The 15,172-nt window shown below is 47.3% G+C and overlaps 1 protein-coding gene across 2 annotated transcripts in view; it reads right to left on the bottom strand.

Moving 5' to 3' along the window:
• Positions 1 to 15,172, bottom strand: part of PTDSS1 (phosphatidylserine synthase 1) — a 106,189-nt gene that overhangs the window by 27,616 nt on the left and 63,401 nt on the right. The window contains exons 11-13 of one of the 2 annotated variants that reach the window (XM_010375075.2): positions 11,668 to 11,736; positions 10,851 to 10,920; positions 7,119 to 8,202 (exon numbers count right to left, since the gene is read on the bottom strand). The exons of the other annotated variant lie outside the window; for it this stretch is intronic. Of the exons in view, the coding sequence (XP_010373377.1) occupies positions 8,093 to 8,202; positions 10,851 to 10,920; positions 11,668 to 11,736 (249 nt within the window). The 3' untranslated portion in view covers positions 7,119 to 8,092. Of the gene's footprint in view, positions 1 to 7,118; positions 8,203 to 10,850; positions 10,921 to 11,667; positions 11,737 to 15,172 lie in introns of those variants that run through there. 2 annotated transcript variants of the gene reach the window in all.

Genomic DNA, 15,172 nt, shown 5'->3' with positions numbered 1-15,172 from the left:
TGGACGAGGGGAAGCTGCTGCTGCTTTCATGTATTTATTTATTATTATTTTTGAGATGGAGTGTCACTCTGTCACCCAGGTTAAAGTGCAGTGGCGTGATTTCAGCTCACTGCAACCTCTGCCTCCTGGGTTCAAGCAATTCTCCTGTCTCAGCCACTTGAGTAGCTGGGACTATGGGCGCACGCCACCACACCCAGCTATTTTTTTTTTTTTTTTTTTTTGTATTTTTAGTGGAGACGGGGTTTTACCATATTGGTCAGGCTGGTCTCAAACTCCTTACCTCAGGTGATCCACCTGCCTTGACCTCCCAAAGTGCTGGGATTATAGGCGTAAGCCACCATGCCTGGCTGCCACTGTTGCTTTTAAGCCAACTTTTTATTATTAATTTTTTAAAAATGTGTGTATTTAGGAGGTACGAGTGCAGATTTCATACATGCATGTATGAAGGAATGGTGAAGCCTGGGCTTTCCATGCACCCATCACCCGAAGTGACACTGTGCCCAACAGGCAATTCCTCAACCCTCCCCCACAACCTTTTGTTGTCTCTAGTGTCTATTATTTCACTCTGTATGTCCATGTACACCCGTTGCTTAATGGGTATTTATTTATTTATTTATTTGAGACGGAGTCACTCTGTCACCCAGGCTGGAGTGCAGTGATGCGATATTGGCTCACTGCAACTTCCGCCTCCCAGGTTCAAGTGATTCTCCTGCCTCAGCCTCCTGAGTAGCTGGGGTTACCGGCACCTGCTACCATGGCCGGCTAATGTTTTGTATTTTTAGTAGAGATGGGGTTTCACCATGTTGGCCAGGCTGGTCTTGAACTCCTGACCTCAAGTGGTCCACTCGCCTCGGCTTCCCAAAGTGCAAGAATTACAGGCGTGAGCCACCACGCCTGGCCAAGGGTACTTATAAGTGAGAACAAGATGCATACTTTTTTTTTTTAATGGATAATGGTGTTGGGCTTATCTCCTTTCTGTTGAAATTTCTTAGATGTACATAAACAGAAACTCTTTGGCAGACACACAGTATTGATGAATGGACCTGCAGCTGAGGTGATCTGGGTGGCCAAAGCATAAACATACGTGGATGTTACTGAGAACCACAACGGCCTCTCCTTCACGCCCTATGTGTGGTCTGGCTGGCCTTGCACTCAAGCTGAGCCTGGCATTTTGTGACTCAAATGCAGTCCAGAGAAAGCGACAGGAAGACACAAAGGGTGAGTGTGTGAGTGAATCGGTGTTTGTGAGATTATGTGTTTCTGTACGTGGATACATTTCTGATTGCACTCAAGCTGAGCCTGGGATTTTGTGACTCAAATGTGGTCCACAGAAAGCGGCAGAAGACACAAAGGGTGAGTGTTGAGTGAATAGGTGTTTGTGAGATTATGTGTTTCTGTGGGTGGATATGTTTGCCATTTCAGGCATCCCATGCTCACGCACACTCCTCCACCGTCAGCATACTTAACTGACCACACCAAGAAAAACACGGCCCTATTCACTTGCATAGATGCTGCGGCAGGCGTGGGCTGTTATAATAGGAGTTTGGGAATTTTGGGCTCTGGGTGTTTTTTCAGCTTTCACCCATCATTTTAAACTGGGACGAGGGAGGGTTTAAGGGGGAAAATGCTGAACACCAGCACAGCAATACCACACATTGGCTTCTGTGGTCTGAGAACAGCAGCAGCAATTCACGCGGTGATTGGCGGCTCTTTCCTACCTCAGCAAAGTGCAGGGCTGCTGCTGCCCAGGGTGTGAAATCTAAGCCAGGCGCTAACCCACCGCTAGAACGGAAACTCAAACCTGCACAGCCTCTTTGCTTTGTGGCTGTCTTTCTTGCTCGTGGTGGCAACCAGAAGTCTGTTCCCAGTTAGGGAGCAGAGCCTTGACTGATAAGAGAGACGGGAAGAGAATTTCAAAAATCTTATACGAAAACCTCCTCCTAGAAAGTTAAGGTGGGGTGGGAGGAGGTTGCTAAGTGAGAACATTGGGGGTTATTTTGGGGTGGAGAGACACCAGATCACCAAGGTGGTAAGTATGGAAATGTCACTGTCACCTACCATCCCATCCCCCTCCACGAAGAGTGGCATTTCAAAGTATTTGGCCAGTGAGTCATCAGAAAAATGCTATTTTTTCATTTTGGAAAAACACTGTATCACAGCAGGGCATTTTGCTGTTATCTGTTCTCCCAAGAAATACAGTGGTGGGGGAGGACCCAACCCCTTAGAAATTAAAGCCATATGCAGACCATATTAAAAAAAATAACCCACCCAGGCCATTCTATTATTGCTGACCATAGGAATTCAGTATTTATAATTTACATTCTTTCCCATACTTTGCTGTTTTTCAGACGTGAAAAGTAGAGGTTTATGGCCTCATCAGATTGTAAATCACATTCCTGAGGGCAGAGGGAGCTGCTACAGGGGAGAGAAATTGCCTTCCAACAGTTTGCAGAATGCATCAAAACACTGGGAAAAGAACCCACGTGGAGTATGGGGACCCTGTTCAAGGGTGGCATCTCAACTGATTTCAGGCCACAGAAACACAGGGATGTCGACGCCGGAGTCTGTCTACTCACAGGACACAAAAGACAATGAAGGCCAACACCAGTTATTCCATCCACAGAGCATGCAACCAGCCAACCACCCCCAGAGTCATCTGAAGAGTGGCTTGGAGGTGTGGCCATCTCTAATCAAGCAAGCACCTGAGATCTGAGTCTCCTTCCAAGGAGGCGGAGCAAAGGTGTGGCGGTCACCAGGAAACTAGCTCCTTGCCATCCATTTGCCAGTTCTAGGGCCAGTGAGGATCTGTGGGGCTGTGGTCTGCTGATGGGAGTAAGACATGTGCACAAGAATCCAGGGGAAGAGCCTGGCACAGAGCCTCAGCCTGTGTTGCTCTGGCGGCTCCCCCTCCGGCCCCTCCTGGCCATGTGCTCTGTGTGCAAGCTTGTGTTACTACGGCTGGGCTGCTGGGAGGATTCAGGGACGAGAGGGAAGGGGTGCGGAGAGCCCCACACAGGGGTGTTTTGAAGGCTCCAATCCTCTGAATGCCTCTGTCTGGAAGTCATGTTAGTAGTGGCCCTGGTGAACTCTTATTCCCCTGCTCCTGGTCTGGATTTCATCCACTCTAAGAGAGGTGGAGGATCCCTAACATTTTGAAAGCTGAAGATCTTTCTTAAGCCTTTCCCACGCTGCACTCATAAAATACCTAATCAGTCCATGACGTATGCAGTTGGAGAGATGAGAATGAGCCCAAACAGCCCTTCGTCGGGCGGGTGAGAACAGTCAGGCTTACAGCCCAGATTTCCAGTATGGATTGTTACATAAACCTTGCCTGTAATTTGACTCTCTAATGAAAGCTATTGTGTGTATACTTTAGACACGAAAATGAAGTATTTTGGTTTTTTTAGTCTCAAATGTTAGAAAACCAATTTTCTTTTAAAGACAGACAAACTTCATTTCCTGTGGTTTGTAAAGCCACAAGAGTCTCCTTTACTCAGCATCCAGAAAGGGGCCACACCCTACGCTGGAACACCAGGCTCTGACGCCCCGGGATGACTGCACCGAGGGGCAGGAGGTCGCAGCTCTGAGCAAATCTTCCTGCCACCGCAGGGCACTGTCGGTGCCCACAGTTTGCAGACCCTGGCCAGGGTGATGTCTTGAGCATTCCAGTACCAAAGAAAAACCAGCAATTAACTCCCGGGCACAAGAAGTACTAGCGTGAGCCCAGATCACTTAAAGAGGCTGGGTGGTTGGTTGCATCAGCTGTGAAAGCAAAACCCTTGGGTAAATTCTATGTTCTGAATGATGTTACTGTCCTCACTGGGGTTATGAGAGGGGAAGGGATCTGCCAACACCCTTCTCCTCTCTGTCCAAGAGGACAACAATGCTGGGGCTTAGGAGTCCCTTTTGCCAGGAAAGCGGGCAGGAAGCTTGCTGTCACCCGCCTCCCCAGCCGGGTGTACTGAATATGGAGGTAGAGACCAGGCTTCAACCAGAGTATTATGAGTATCAGAGTATTATTACAAGGGATAAATTCAGCTTAGCCCTGTGAGGCCTTGGAGGTACTTGGACCTGTTGCAAAGCCTTGAACACTGTTAGACTGTGACAATGAATATCTCTTTGCAGGAAAAGCAGCTTCAAAATTCCGCCTAACAAGCTGCAGGAAAGGGGATATCAGAGTAGACCAAGCCACAGATGAACTTTCTGAAATGGACTAAAGGCATTTTTTAGTGAACATGGAAGAAAAGGAAGATTTTTACAATTCAGCATTCCTATAAACTAAAAAAATTTCACATCCAACTGTTTTTTCTCTTCTTTAGCAGACATCAATGAAATAATTCCTTTAAATTCACAGAAGAAAGCAAAATTGAAAAACCTTATTTATTTAATGCATCAAATACCAAAGTTCAATTAAGGAAACTATTGCAATCTTCACCTGAGATAGTCCCATCATCAGGTTAGAATAAAGTGTGATAAGGGAAATGCTGTAAAAACCTCTTATGGCATAGCAACATGACTGTAGCCCACCAGTCTCAGTCGTTACTCATACTGACCCTTGCAAAGAACCAAATCTCTAATATAATCCTGGGAATGTCACACGCATGTGAAGGAAAGAGGTGTACTATGTAATGGAACACTGACAGACAGACATCTTAGCTCTCCTTACAGTTTTTTTTTTTTTTTTTTTTTTGATAGTCTCGCCTGTCGCCCAGGTTGGAGAGTGCAGTGGAGCGATCTCGGCTCACTGGAACCTCCGCCTCCCGAGTTCAAGCAATTCTTCCGTCTCCGTCTTCTGAGTAGCTGGGACAGGCGCCCGCCACCACACTAGCTAATTTCTGTATTTTCAGTAAAGAAGGGGTTTCACCATATTGGTCAGGCTCAAACTCCTGACCTCAGGCGATCCACCCACCTCGGCCTCCCAAAGTGTTGGGATTACAGATGTGAGCCCCGCGCCCGGCCAGCTCTCCTTACATCTTGATTTCAATCCTACAAATGGGAAATGGTATGGAGCACTATCTAGTCTACTGTGGGATTTCTAGTTGTCATAACAATAAGAACCATATAAACAATGCCCACCTGGTAAACATTAGGGTGGGCCCAGGAACTCTGCAGCAGTCACTGAGCACATTCCAAAGAGTGTGCATGTTAACCCCCCAACCCCGTATTTAAAGGGCTCGCTTCAGTCTGGCTGCCCATGGTTACATTTTGTCTTCCCCACCTTGTGTTTAGCCTCCCTTCTGTGTTCAACCTCCTCCACTTCTCAATGACCCCGAGGGCCTCTGTAAGTGCAGGATTCTACCCAAAACTGTCCCAATTCCAAAGGATGGGCCTTGGCATAAAAAGGCATCACTCCAGGGTGCTACACGGTGGCTTCTGAGGGAAGACCAAGAAGGCTGAACCTGTTGTATTTGGGAACGAATTTTATTTTCTCCTGGGTGAGCACCTTAGGAGTTTACTGTAGAAGCAGAGTCCTAGTGAAAATAAGACTGGCATTGGTAGGATGTCTTAATCATCAAAATGCTTAACAGGTCCATGAAACATCCTAGCATTGCTGTGAGAGTGGTTTGGCCAAGGTTTCTATGAATGGTGAAAACAGACACAAGAAATGTGGGAAGAAGCTTTGGGAAGACCAAGAATGAAAAAAAGGGAAAAGAACCTAACACTCAATGCAATGCTACTTAAGGAAAAAACACATAAACCGTTCTTCATGCTTTCGGTCCAAAACAATGTTGTCTCTTAAGAGGGAGGTTTGCAAACAGAGAACATGAGATAATTTTCAGTCAAATCATTTCAGATATTGAATGATGATTCTGAAACATGCATTCTATTTCCATCAATGTGAGGTCTATTTCCATACAAATGGTGAAAAAAGTAGACCAAACCCAGCAGTATGGCTTCTAAAAGGAATGGTGGCTGTGGTTCTGGCCAGCCATGGAAAGCACTGGTTTTGTAAGTACTATAGTAAAGCGCTCTTACTGAAGGGAAATAGAAAGTTTCAACTCAAAGAAAGGGCATGGAAAGTATCTGAGGACTTTCCTGGCTGTTTCTTACAAAGCCATGGAGAAAAAATTGTCTCCTGTTGCACCCTGCTCTTCACAACGCCACAGTAAAGTCGAATTCACCACCTGCGAAACAGCTGCCTCCTGTAGGCTGGCCTCGGAGGAAGCACACATGCTCCATCAGTTGGGCCAAGGCTACAGGCAGACGAGTGTGAAAGTGTCAGGCCCAGAGCTCCTGGAAAATGAACCCGGAAACACTCAGTGAGGCACCACAGGCACGAGAAAGAAGAGACAGGTGTCCAATGGGCACAAGTATGTCATGCTTACAAATACAGAACACAGGATGAAACAAAAGACATTTATTTGCAAAGTACGATCACGTTTAAATTGTACCTATGTTTAAAAATGGCCTCTTTGATGGGTTATAAAAGTGCAGGCAGGTTTTATAAAACACGCACTTTGCCTCTCTTCTATCCTTTTATGGGAAGCAGGCGGATGCTGGCTGGAGGACATTTGAGAGCTTGGAGCTGAGGCTCATCACGGCCAAACCCCTGACTTGCCAAGGGAGCGGAGCTGCCACTGACACTTCTCCACTCCCGCAGAATCTCCTATTGAGCCCTGGGCCCCCCGAGGACAGGATGTGACCCTGGCTGGCATGATTCATTCAACCCCTTCATCTCAGAATTCTTTTGTAGAAAAAGAAAAACATGACACTTCTATGGTTAAAGATTTCCTTAAAGAAGAAGAGACATCGAAACGAACCTTTGTGCTCTGTGAAATGAGGGAACAAAAGAGATTACTTTCAGTGAATTGGTATCTGTAAGCTAATCAACTGGGTACTGGCCTCTTGTTAGAGAAAAAAAAAATCCAACTTGGAAACCATTACCACAGGAAAAAACAATGACTATGTTGTTCATTTCCTGTTGGTCACTTGGGAGGTCTAAGAAGTAGGACATATATATCCATAAACCCTTTAAAATACACATCTTTTCTTTTTTCTTCTCACTATATAAAACACATATATACTGTCCTAAAGTCACTTGAAAAACACACTGACTGCTTACAATCAATGGAAGATACCAGTAGGATGCAAGAAAATGAGCATTTTACAGACAGACCTTTGATAGGCTTTAACGTGAATTGTTTTATTTAAAACAGGGATCCATCAGAGGTGGTGAACTATCAGGGTCAAGGTTCTAGAGCATGGCACAGATGAAAGGTAATACTCACCAGCACCTCACATGGGACTCAGTGACAATGTCAGCAACACACCATGGAAGGAGAACAAACTCGATGTAAAAGGCACCTGGCTGGGGAGAAGCTGTGGTGTTCACTGCCTCTCCAGCAGGTTTGCTTTTGTGCACTGTGGGTAAGTCCGGATGAATAACATTGGGAAGGGAATAATCGGAAGCAAGGTTCCTATGCAGGCAGCTACCCTCTCCTGATTGGTGTACACTCGCCATGTGGTGGAAGGAGACTGAGGTACCAAACAGGAATGCAACACCTCTCTCCCTTTTCTGCTCTAGAAGGAAGGGGAACCCTTCCCCCAATGTCAATTTCAGCAGCGGCTTCTAAAGGCTGTTAAAAAGCATCCTAACTTAAAAACAAATAAAACAGTAACCAAATAAAAGACAGAAAAGTGGCCTGAACTTAAATCAATCAATGGAAAGGTAGATTCATAAAAATAAAATAAAAACTGGCGACCAGTCCATTAACCATGGGGTTAATGCCTTGTCTGAAGGAAGATGTTTATGCTGCATCCACGATACAGCAGGCGAGGAGCTGCTCTTGGCAACTGGTAATGAATAGCTACCGTTTCCCTCCAACACACCGCACTGCTACCGGTGACCGCATGCCAAGTGCTGAAGTTAGAAGAGACCCCACGTTGGCAAAGGCCCCCAGGCGATGAGCTGCCTGACGCGGCCAGGTCTGTGGGAAACAAGACTTAACGATCTCAAATAATGACCCCCAAGTGCCCTTGCCTCTTCCTGCTTGCCCTGTGCGCCTCGACCTCCTCACAGGGAGATCCAAATGAGTTCCGTTTCCCTCTCAGTTCTAGGCACTCTGGAACATCTTTGATTAACCAGGGTTTTTCATTTCTTTCCAACGCCATTGGTGACTTTTGACTTGGAATGCCGATTCCTTCTCCGGGAAGAATGGCTTTCGTTGTTGCTTGCGTGCTTGGGTGGGCTGTCTTCAGAACCTGGCCAAAGGAATCAGAGCACACCGTCACCCTGGGCTCTGGAGACTGGTGGCTGTCCCTTTCCAGACCGCCCGAGGCTTCCCGGGGAACAGGTTCTTCCCTGATACGTGCACTCCCCCTAGTGGCCTCATTCATGAATGAAGGCGAGGCTCTCCAAGAACTAGTACTGAAGGAGCACACGCCGCGGCGCGGAGTTCAAGGCAACAGCCCCCCAAAGTCTGGGCGGTTCCTAAAGCGTATGTACATCTGCCCTGTGTATGGACATGGTCATGATGGTGAGGACCAGAAGTGAGAGCACAAGTGAAACGGAAGCCCAAACGAGGGGCAATTAGAACACACACCATGCGGTGCCCATCCTGCCTTGCAACCCAGGGTTTCCCATCCCTTCACCTGCTCCACACCACCTTCTAAACCCGACGTCGGGAAAGATTCTTGACACTATAAAATCAGACCTATTTCACGCCCTCTACCACTTGATCTGGAGAACATCTTTACAATTCAGGCCCCTGCTGCCCATGAGGGAGGGCACTGGGCAGCCTCTGCCCTCCGGCTGAGCCTGTGTTCAGCCCCTGCTTGGCCTAGGGGCCAAGCCAAAGGGTTCTCTGCCCCAGGGCTCTGATCCAGCCCCATAGGAAATCGCCACCTGAGGCTGCCAACAAAAAAAAGTTACCAGAGTTACTGTTTCCACTGTAAGTAGTATTTGGCTTAGACTAAGAGATTCTTTCCCCACTCAGAAGACTTCTGTTTTTGTTTGTTTTCTTTTTTTATTATTCCATCTAGTAAATACATCTCTACTACTGCTTAATTCTTTTCAGTGGAGAACCTGTGAGTGCCAAGGTTGTTTGTAAGGGCATGGTTCTAAATAAGATACCTGGGGAGCTCCTCTGCCCATCTCTATCAGATTTCACAATGGGTCGCTCACTGATCAATTCTGTGATTCAGGAGAAATTCCCCAAAAGGGCAGCCAGCAACTCAGCAAAGTGTATGCTAGTATCTCCCCTGGGAGATCTTTAATGAGCCTGATGCCAAAAGAACTTCGGAGAATGACTACAACAGAGCGCTTTCTTCTCCATTGGCCCACCGTTTCTCTGAGCAATTTTGTGAGCTAAAATTCAGTCTTTAGTATTTGTAATTTTCTTTCCTCAGCCAAGCTTCCCAATCAGCTTATAAGAATTGACAAGGAATTACCGTCCAATGAAGTCACCTCAGTGTCATTATTCTACAAGTGTAATTCTTAAAAAATAACCAGGTGGCCCCAAATCTTCCCAAAGCACTCCTTAGAGGCCAGTGGAGGCTCCCTAACTACACAACTGAAATCTCTTACACTGCTCTGCCTCTTGAATAAATGCCATTAAAATGATCCCCCTCTTTTGAAGGCTTTTCCTCCTGACACACAATTCTTTTTTTTTTTTTTTTTTTTTTTTTTTTTTTTTAAGAGACAGGGTCTTGTTCTGTCTTCCAGGTGGGAGTGCAATGGTGCAAGCATAGCTCACTGCAGCCTCAAACTCCTGGGCTCAAGTGACCCTCCTATCTCCAACTCCTGAGTAGCTGTAACTACAGGCATGTGCCACCACATCTGGCTAATTTTTTAAGCTTTTTGTAGAGACAGGGTCTTGCTCTGTTGCCCACACGGGTCTCAAATACCTGGCCTCAAATGATCCTGCCATGGCCTGCCAAAGTGCTGGGGTTACAGGCGTGAGCCACTGTGCCTGGCCGGATATACAATTCTTCCTGTTCACTCATGATGAAAGCCAAGAGGAAGAACGTTCCCATCAGGGTGCTTGAAACAGTGTGGGGCCCTCACGAAGGGCAAAGCTACATGGAGCCTCTTCTTACAAACCAAGTTTTTCACTCAGATCCCATGAGCATTTTGCATGTTTCTTTTTCTTTTTTCTTTTCTTTTCTTTCTTTTCTTTTTTTTGAGGCAGAATATCACTCTGCTGCTCAGGCTGGAGTGCAGTGGCATGATCTCAGCTCACAGCAACCTCCACCTTCTGGGTTCATGCGATTCTCCTGGCTCAGTCTCCTGAGTAGCTGGGACTACAGGCGCCTGCCACCACACCCACCTAATTTCTGTATTTTTTTGTAGAGACGGGGTGTCACCATGTTGGTCAGGCTGGTCTCGAACTCCTGACCTCAAATGATCTGCCCGCCTCAGCCTCCCAAAGTGTTAGGATTACAGGCGTGAGCCACCATGCCCGGCCACTGCATGCTTCTTAATAAGTGACAGGAGACATTCGACGGGCAGGCCTGAGACCCTTCAAGGGTTAGGGTTACTCAAAGAATAAGTAATAATTCCACATCTCAAGGACCCAGTAAATTTTTTTTTTTTTTTTTTTGAGATGGAGTCTCGCCCTGTCACCCAGGCTGGAGTGCAGTGGCGCGATCTCGGCTCACTGCAAGCTCCGCCTCCCGGGTTCACGCCATTCTCCTGCCTCAGCCTCCTGAGTAGCTGGGACTACAGGCGCCCGCCACCGCGCCCGGCTAATATTTTTGTATTTTTAGTAGAGACGGGGTTTCACCGTGGTCTCAATCTCCTGACCTTGTGATCCGCCCGCCTCGGCCTCCCAAAGTGCTGGGATTACAGGCGTGAGCCACTGCGCCCGGCCAGGACCCAGTAAAAATTTAAACAACAAACAAGAAGATACCTTTTGTCCCTTTCCTGTGATGCCAGGAGATCTCTGGACTGTAGGTGCCATCTTCACACTCTGAATAGGTCTAGGGAGAGAGACAGGCTTAGTGCAGGAATTTCAGGAACTCCCTGGGAGAAGTGGCAGGGCAAAAAGGTGAGCACGCTGCGTCCCTGCCTTTCCCAGGCTGGGATCATCACTGGCAAGTGACAGAACCTCCCTGTGCTTATGTTTCTCGGCTATAAAAACCAGGTTCTTTCCTCTCCCGGGTGATGCAGAATCAGTCTTCCACAGCATGCCTTAAGTTCTTTAGACTGAAGGTGTACATAAAGGATGAAATTGTTATTTTTACTGAAAAAAAATATTACTGTCTACCAGACTGCCATCATGTCTTAAAGTCATTCATGTCTATTTTCTATTGTGTCCTCATATCTACTAAATGAAGGTCAGGGCAAGCGTTTGCCCAGAAGGGCCATAGGCCAGAACACAGGAAGAGGCCTCCACACAGTTCAAGAGCTGGGGAGAAAACCCATCTTCCAAAAGCCAGTCCACGGCTTTCCTATCACTTTTTTTTTTTTCCTCCAAACAAACATAACATTTTTTAATCTAACAAAAGTTAGATAAAAATACTGATCTACTGAACAGAGCAGTCATAAGCAGGGCCAGCAACTGCTAGGGAATGAGTTACGACATGCACTTTCTGCAGTGGCAGGACTGGAGGCCCTGACCTCGGTGTTCCCCTCGCCATATCCTTACAGGCATGTGCTCTGAGCTAACCTGCCAAGCCCGGGGTGATTATTTTAAACAAAGGCCATCCTTGCCTCTCCTTCCATACCTTTTCTCGGTGACCATAGTGTTCTGCATACCAAATCATGCCGTACAGACAGAGGAAAGTGGTGAAAGCCTGGAAGAGAAAAACAAATGACGCCGCAGAAAAAAATTCAATTGCCCAGAACTTCGGGATTTCAATGGGAATTAATGCAGGACGGCTCAATGCATTTCTGCCGTCTGGACGCAGGTTACAAAACGGCTGGACGTGGCAGAGATCAGACCTCAAGGGGAGGGTGCACACCCAAAGCTTCTAACAACAAGGGTTATGATGAGACCACTGTTACTACCTGTGACTCTACTATCAGAAAGCAAGAAAGACCATTTTCAGATGTGAGATATGGTGGGATGCGTTTTGATAGCTTTGTGGGTTCTGTTGAAGAAGACATAGAGGATTCTATGTTCTAGTTCTGATTTTCAGGGCCCATCCTCTCCCGGTTTCCCTATCACATGAGAGCGCGAAGAGGACTCAGTGTGTCAGCTTCTAGGGGGAAGAGGTCACAACGGCACCTGAGGGTCCGAGGACAAACACTCCCGGGGCAGAGGGTGGGGAGCTCAGCGGGACAGCGCTGCCCTTGCTTTTCCAGGCTTTTGAGTGTCAGTGACCCTACTCTGACCCCAGTTTTTGTTTTTCTTGGTTATATGGATAGGAAAACAAAGAGAAAATAAAGATGCTCTGTAAGGTCCTGAGTAGAATGAGGAGGGTGTGGCCTGTGGGTGCCCAGAGGCAGGGACAACCTCTACTCCACACTTGCCCCTCCCACTCGGCCTGCCCCCACACCCTAAATTATACCCTAATTTAAGGAAAGAAAAGCATAGACAAGAATCCAAAGCTTCAAAACATGTCAAAAAAAATCAAAGCTTGGGAAAAGTCTCCGGCTGCCTAGACTGCATACCAAAGGCGGGAGGGAGGGAGGGCCAGCGGGGAAAGCAGGGCCATGAATCTCCCTGGCCTCACATTCCCCACTGCAAGCAAAGCAACCAGAACAAAACAAGGCAACTGCCTGTTCCTTCCGAATTCCTCGCTCTAGAAACCCATTCGCATCAAGCCATCCCGGCTGTCGAGCCTCCATCTCTCTCCCTGCATTTCCTGTGGACACCTGGGCACCTGTCATTTTCCTGGACCCCTATCATCTTGCACCAACTGTGGGGACAGCTGTGAGAGCATGGAGGGACCTTCTCAAGGAAATAATTTTAGTTCTAAGAATCATAACTTTAGATCCAAAAGGTCACCTCAGAGACCATTAACTCCATTGCCTCTCATTTTCCAGAAGAAGAATGAAAGCTCAGAGAGGTGAACATTGGAGCTGGAACTCAGGTCTCTTGAAACCCCTGGATCTGAGTTTAAGGGATGGCTATTGATACAAATACTGGCTTTATGCCTATATAGCTTTATTTCTCCATCCATGTATCCATCCCTGAGGACGAAAAGCATCATGGGAACAGCGAACAGCAGCAACTTCCCCTCTTCACGGCCACAGTCTGGTGGTAGGGTGGGAAGGCAGGGGCTGTGAATTCTCATCATGGCAGCTTGCAGTCTAGCTTTGGCCCAGTTCCTTTATCAGCGACATTTCCTGGTAGCTGCCGGATACACAGTGCCATCTTAGTTCCAAAAAAGAAAGGAGAGCAACACTCCGGCTAGCCATCCTCTTCCGTGCCAGTTACGTGGAAGCAGGAACAGTGGCAGTGTGGAGACAGAATGAGAAGCACAAGCAATGCCACTGGTTCATTTCCTATTAAACCCTCGTGCAAACTGGCATATATCTACAGATTAGGGAATTTTTTTTTTTTGAGACAGAGTCTCGCTCTGTCGCCCAAGCTGGAGTGCAGTGGCGCAATTTCGGTTCACTGCAAGCTCCGCCTCCCGGGTCATGCCATTCTCCTGCCTCAGCCTCCGAGTAGCTGGGACTACAGGCACCCACCACCACGCCCGGCTAGTTTTTAGTAGAGACGGGGTTTTTCATCTCTACCAGGATGGTCTCGATCTCCTGACCTCGTGATCCGCCTGCCTCGGCCTCCCAAAGGGATTTTTTCAAAAGCTCATATCCATCAAAAAATTAGGCCACGAATGAATACATTAAAACTACAAAGTGAAAATGACTTCCAACCTTTAACATACTCTAATGCTTGCCCAGATTTCTTATATATACTAACGTTAAGTGTGTCATTTTCATGGCATGGAAAGAGTGGGAAGGACTAGAAATGATTTGCAGAGTGTAAGCCTGTGTATGCGTTAGGCACCTTACAAAGAGCAAAACAGGACATTCTGGGTTTCACACAGGGGGTAGGGGGGTTAGGTTCCACCTCCCCAAACCAGAGGGCTGTGGGGAGGCGGGTCCCTCCACTAGAAGTGTCATTGCAAACTCTGACCACCAGAGGGCAGGCACGCGTGACTCTTCCCTTCCCCAGCCCCAGGCCCAATAGGACAAGCAGTGGCAGCTGCCGCTCCCTCCAGCGGCAAACGGCAGGCAAGTGGAGAACGACAGGTGCTTATCATCACAAACGTCACACAGAGGGTCTGTTGTGATTGCCAAATCTACTTCACCTGCGTACAAAGAGGCCCATTTTACACTTGTCCCAGGAAACGGAAGCCGGTAATTTACAGGTTGCAATCACACCTGTGGAAATCTAGGTACGTACCCACTGAAAATGTCAAGGCTCAGATTTAAAATAGCAATTGCACACGTCGTTTAAAGAAAGGGCGGGGGAGCGAGAAGAAACTACATGGGATGACAGCCAGGCTGTCCAGGACCACGGGGGCTGGCGGCAACGAGGGCGCAGGACCCCAGCTTGGCTTCTATCTACATTATGGTAATGAGCATTCAAATTAATGACAGCCGAGCAGACAACCATGCTCCTGGAAAAGCTTACTAACCAGCACCCGGGATCTTTGCTTCTGCATTAATCTCAACCTCCTCCGTGTGCGTTCTCTTACCAGGCCAGGGGAGTAATTAGGGGCTTTGCTTCTCTGAGTGGTGCAGAAGTCATAGTGTAACTTGAAGCTCTCTTATTTAATAATGTTCGTCTCTACTCCTAAGTCTGAGATCAATCTTGCTCTTTATAATAAAGGTCAGGAATATTTTAAAAAGTGCCAGGACCTTGTTTCTGCTCTTTAAAGGGAGGCAGTGGAGACCCCTAATCATCCCGTCTCAGGGCCTCTTTTCAGGCCAGGTCCCTCTCTCATGTCTCATCACTGGTAAGTCTAATCAGAGATTCTGCTTGTCTTCAAAATCCTGCTCATCGTCCCCGGCCTGACCTCTTATTAAGGAATCCCAGCCTCAGTTAGCTCCTCTCCCAGAGGCATGTTTCCCGAGCTCATAACCTAATTCCAGGACTCCAACCACGCCCTCCACATGGGCTCCTCCCAAGTATTTTATTTCCACCAACGTGGAAATAAATCTTTCCAGTGTTACTGATAGATTAGAATTTCCCATCAAACAGGACACTTCCACCTGTAAATTCTAAAGGTTCCTCAAACCCAAATCCCCTGAACCAAATTCACCTCCTCCTTT

The sequence above is a fragment of the Rhinopithecus roxellana genome, chromosome 9 (genome assembly GCF_007565055.1).
Source record: "Rhinopithecus roxellana isolate Shanxi Qingling chromosome 9, ASM756505v1, whole genome shotgun sequence".
Classification (NCBI taxonomy): domain Eukaryota; kingdom Metazoa; phylum Chordata; class Mammalia; order Primates; family Cercopithecidae; genus Rhinopithecus; species Rhinopithecus roxellana.
The sequence above is the reverse complement of the archived record's forward strand: the minus strand, read 5'-3'. Positions and strand labels throughout refer to the sequence as shown.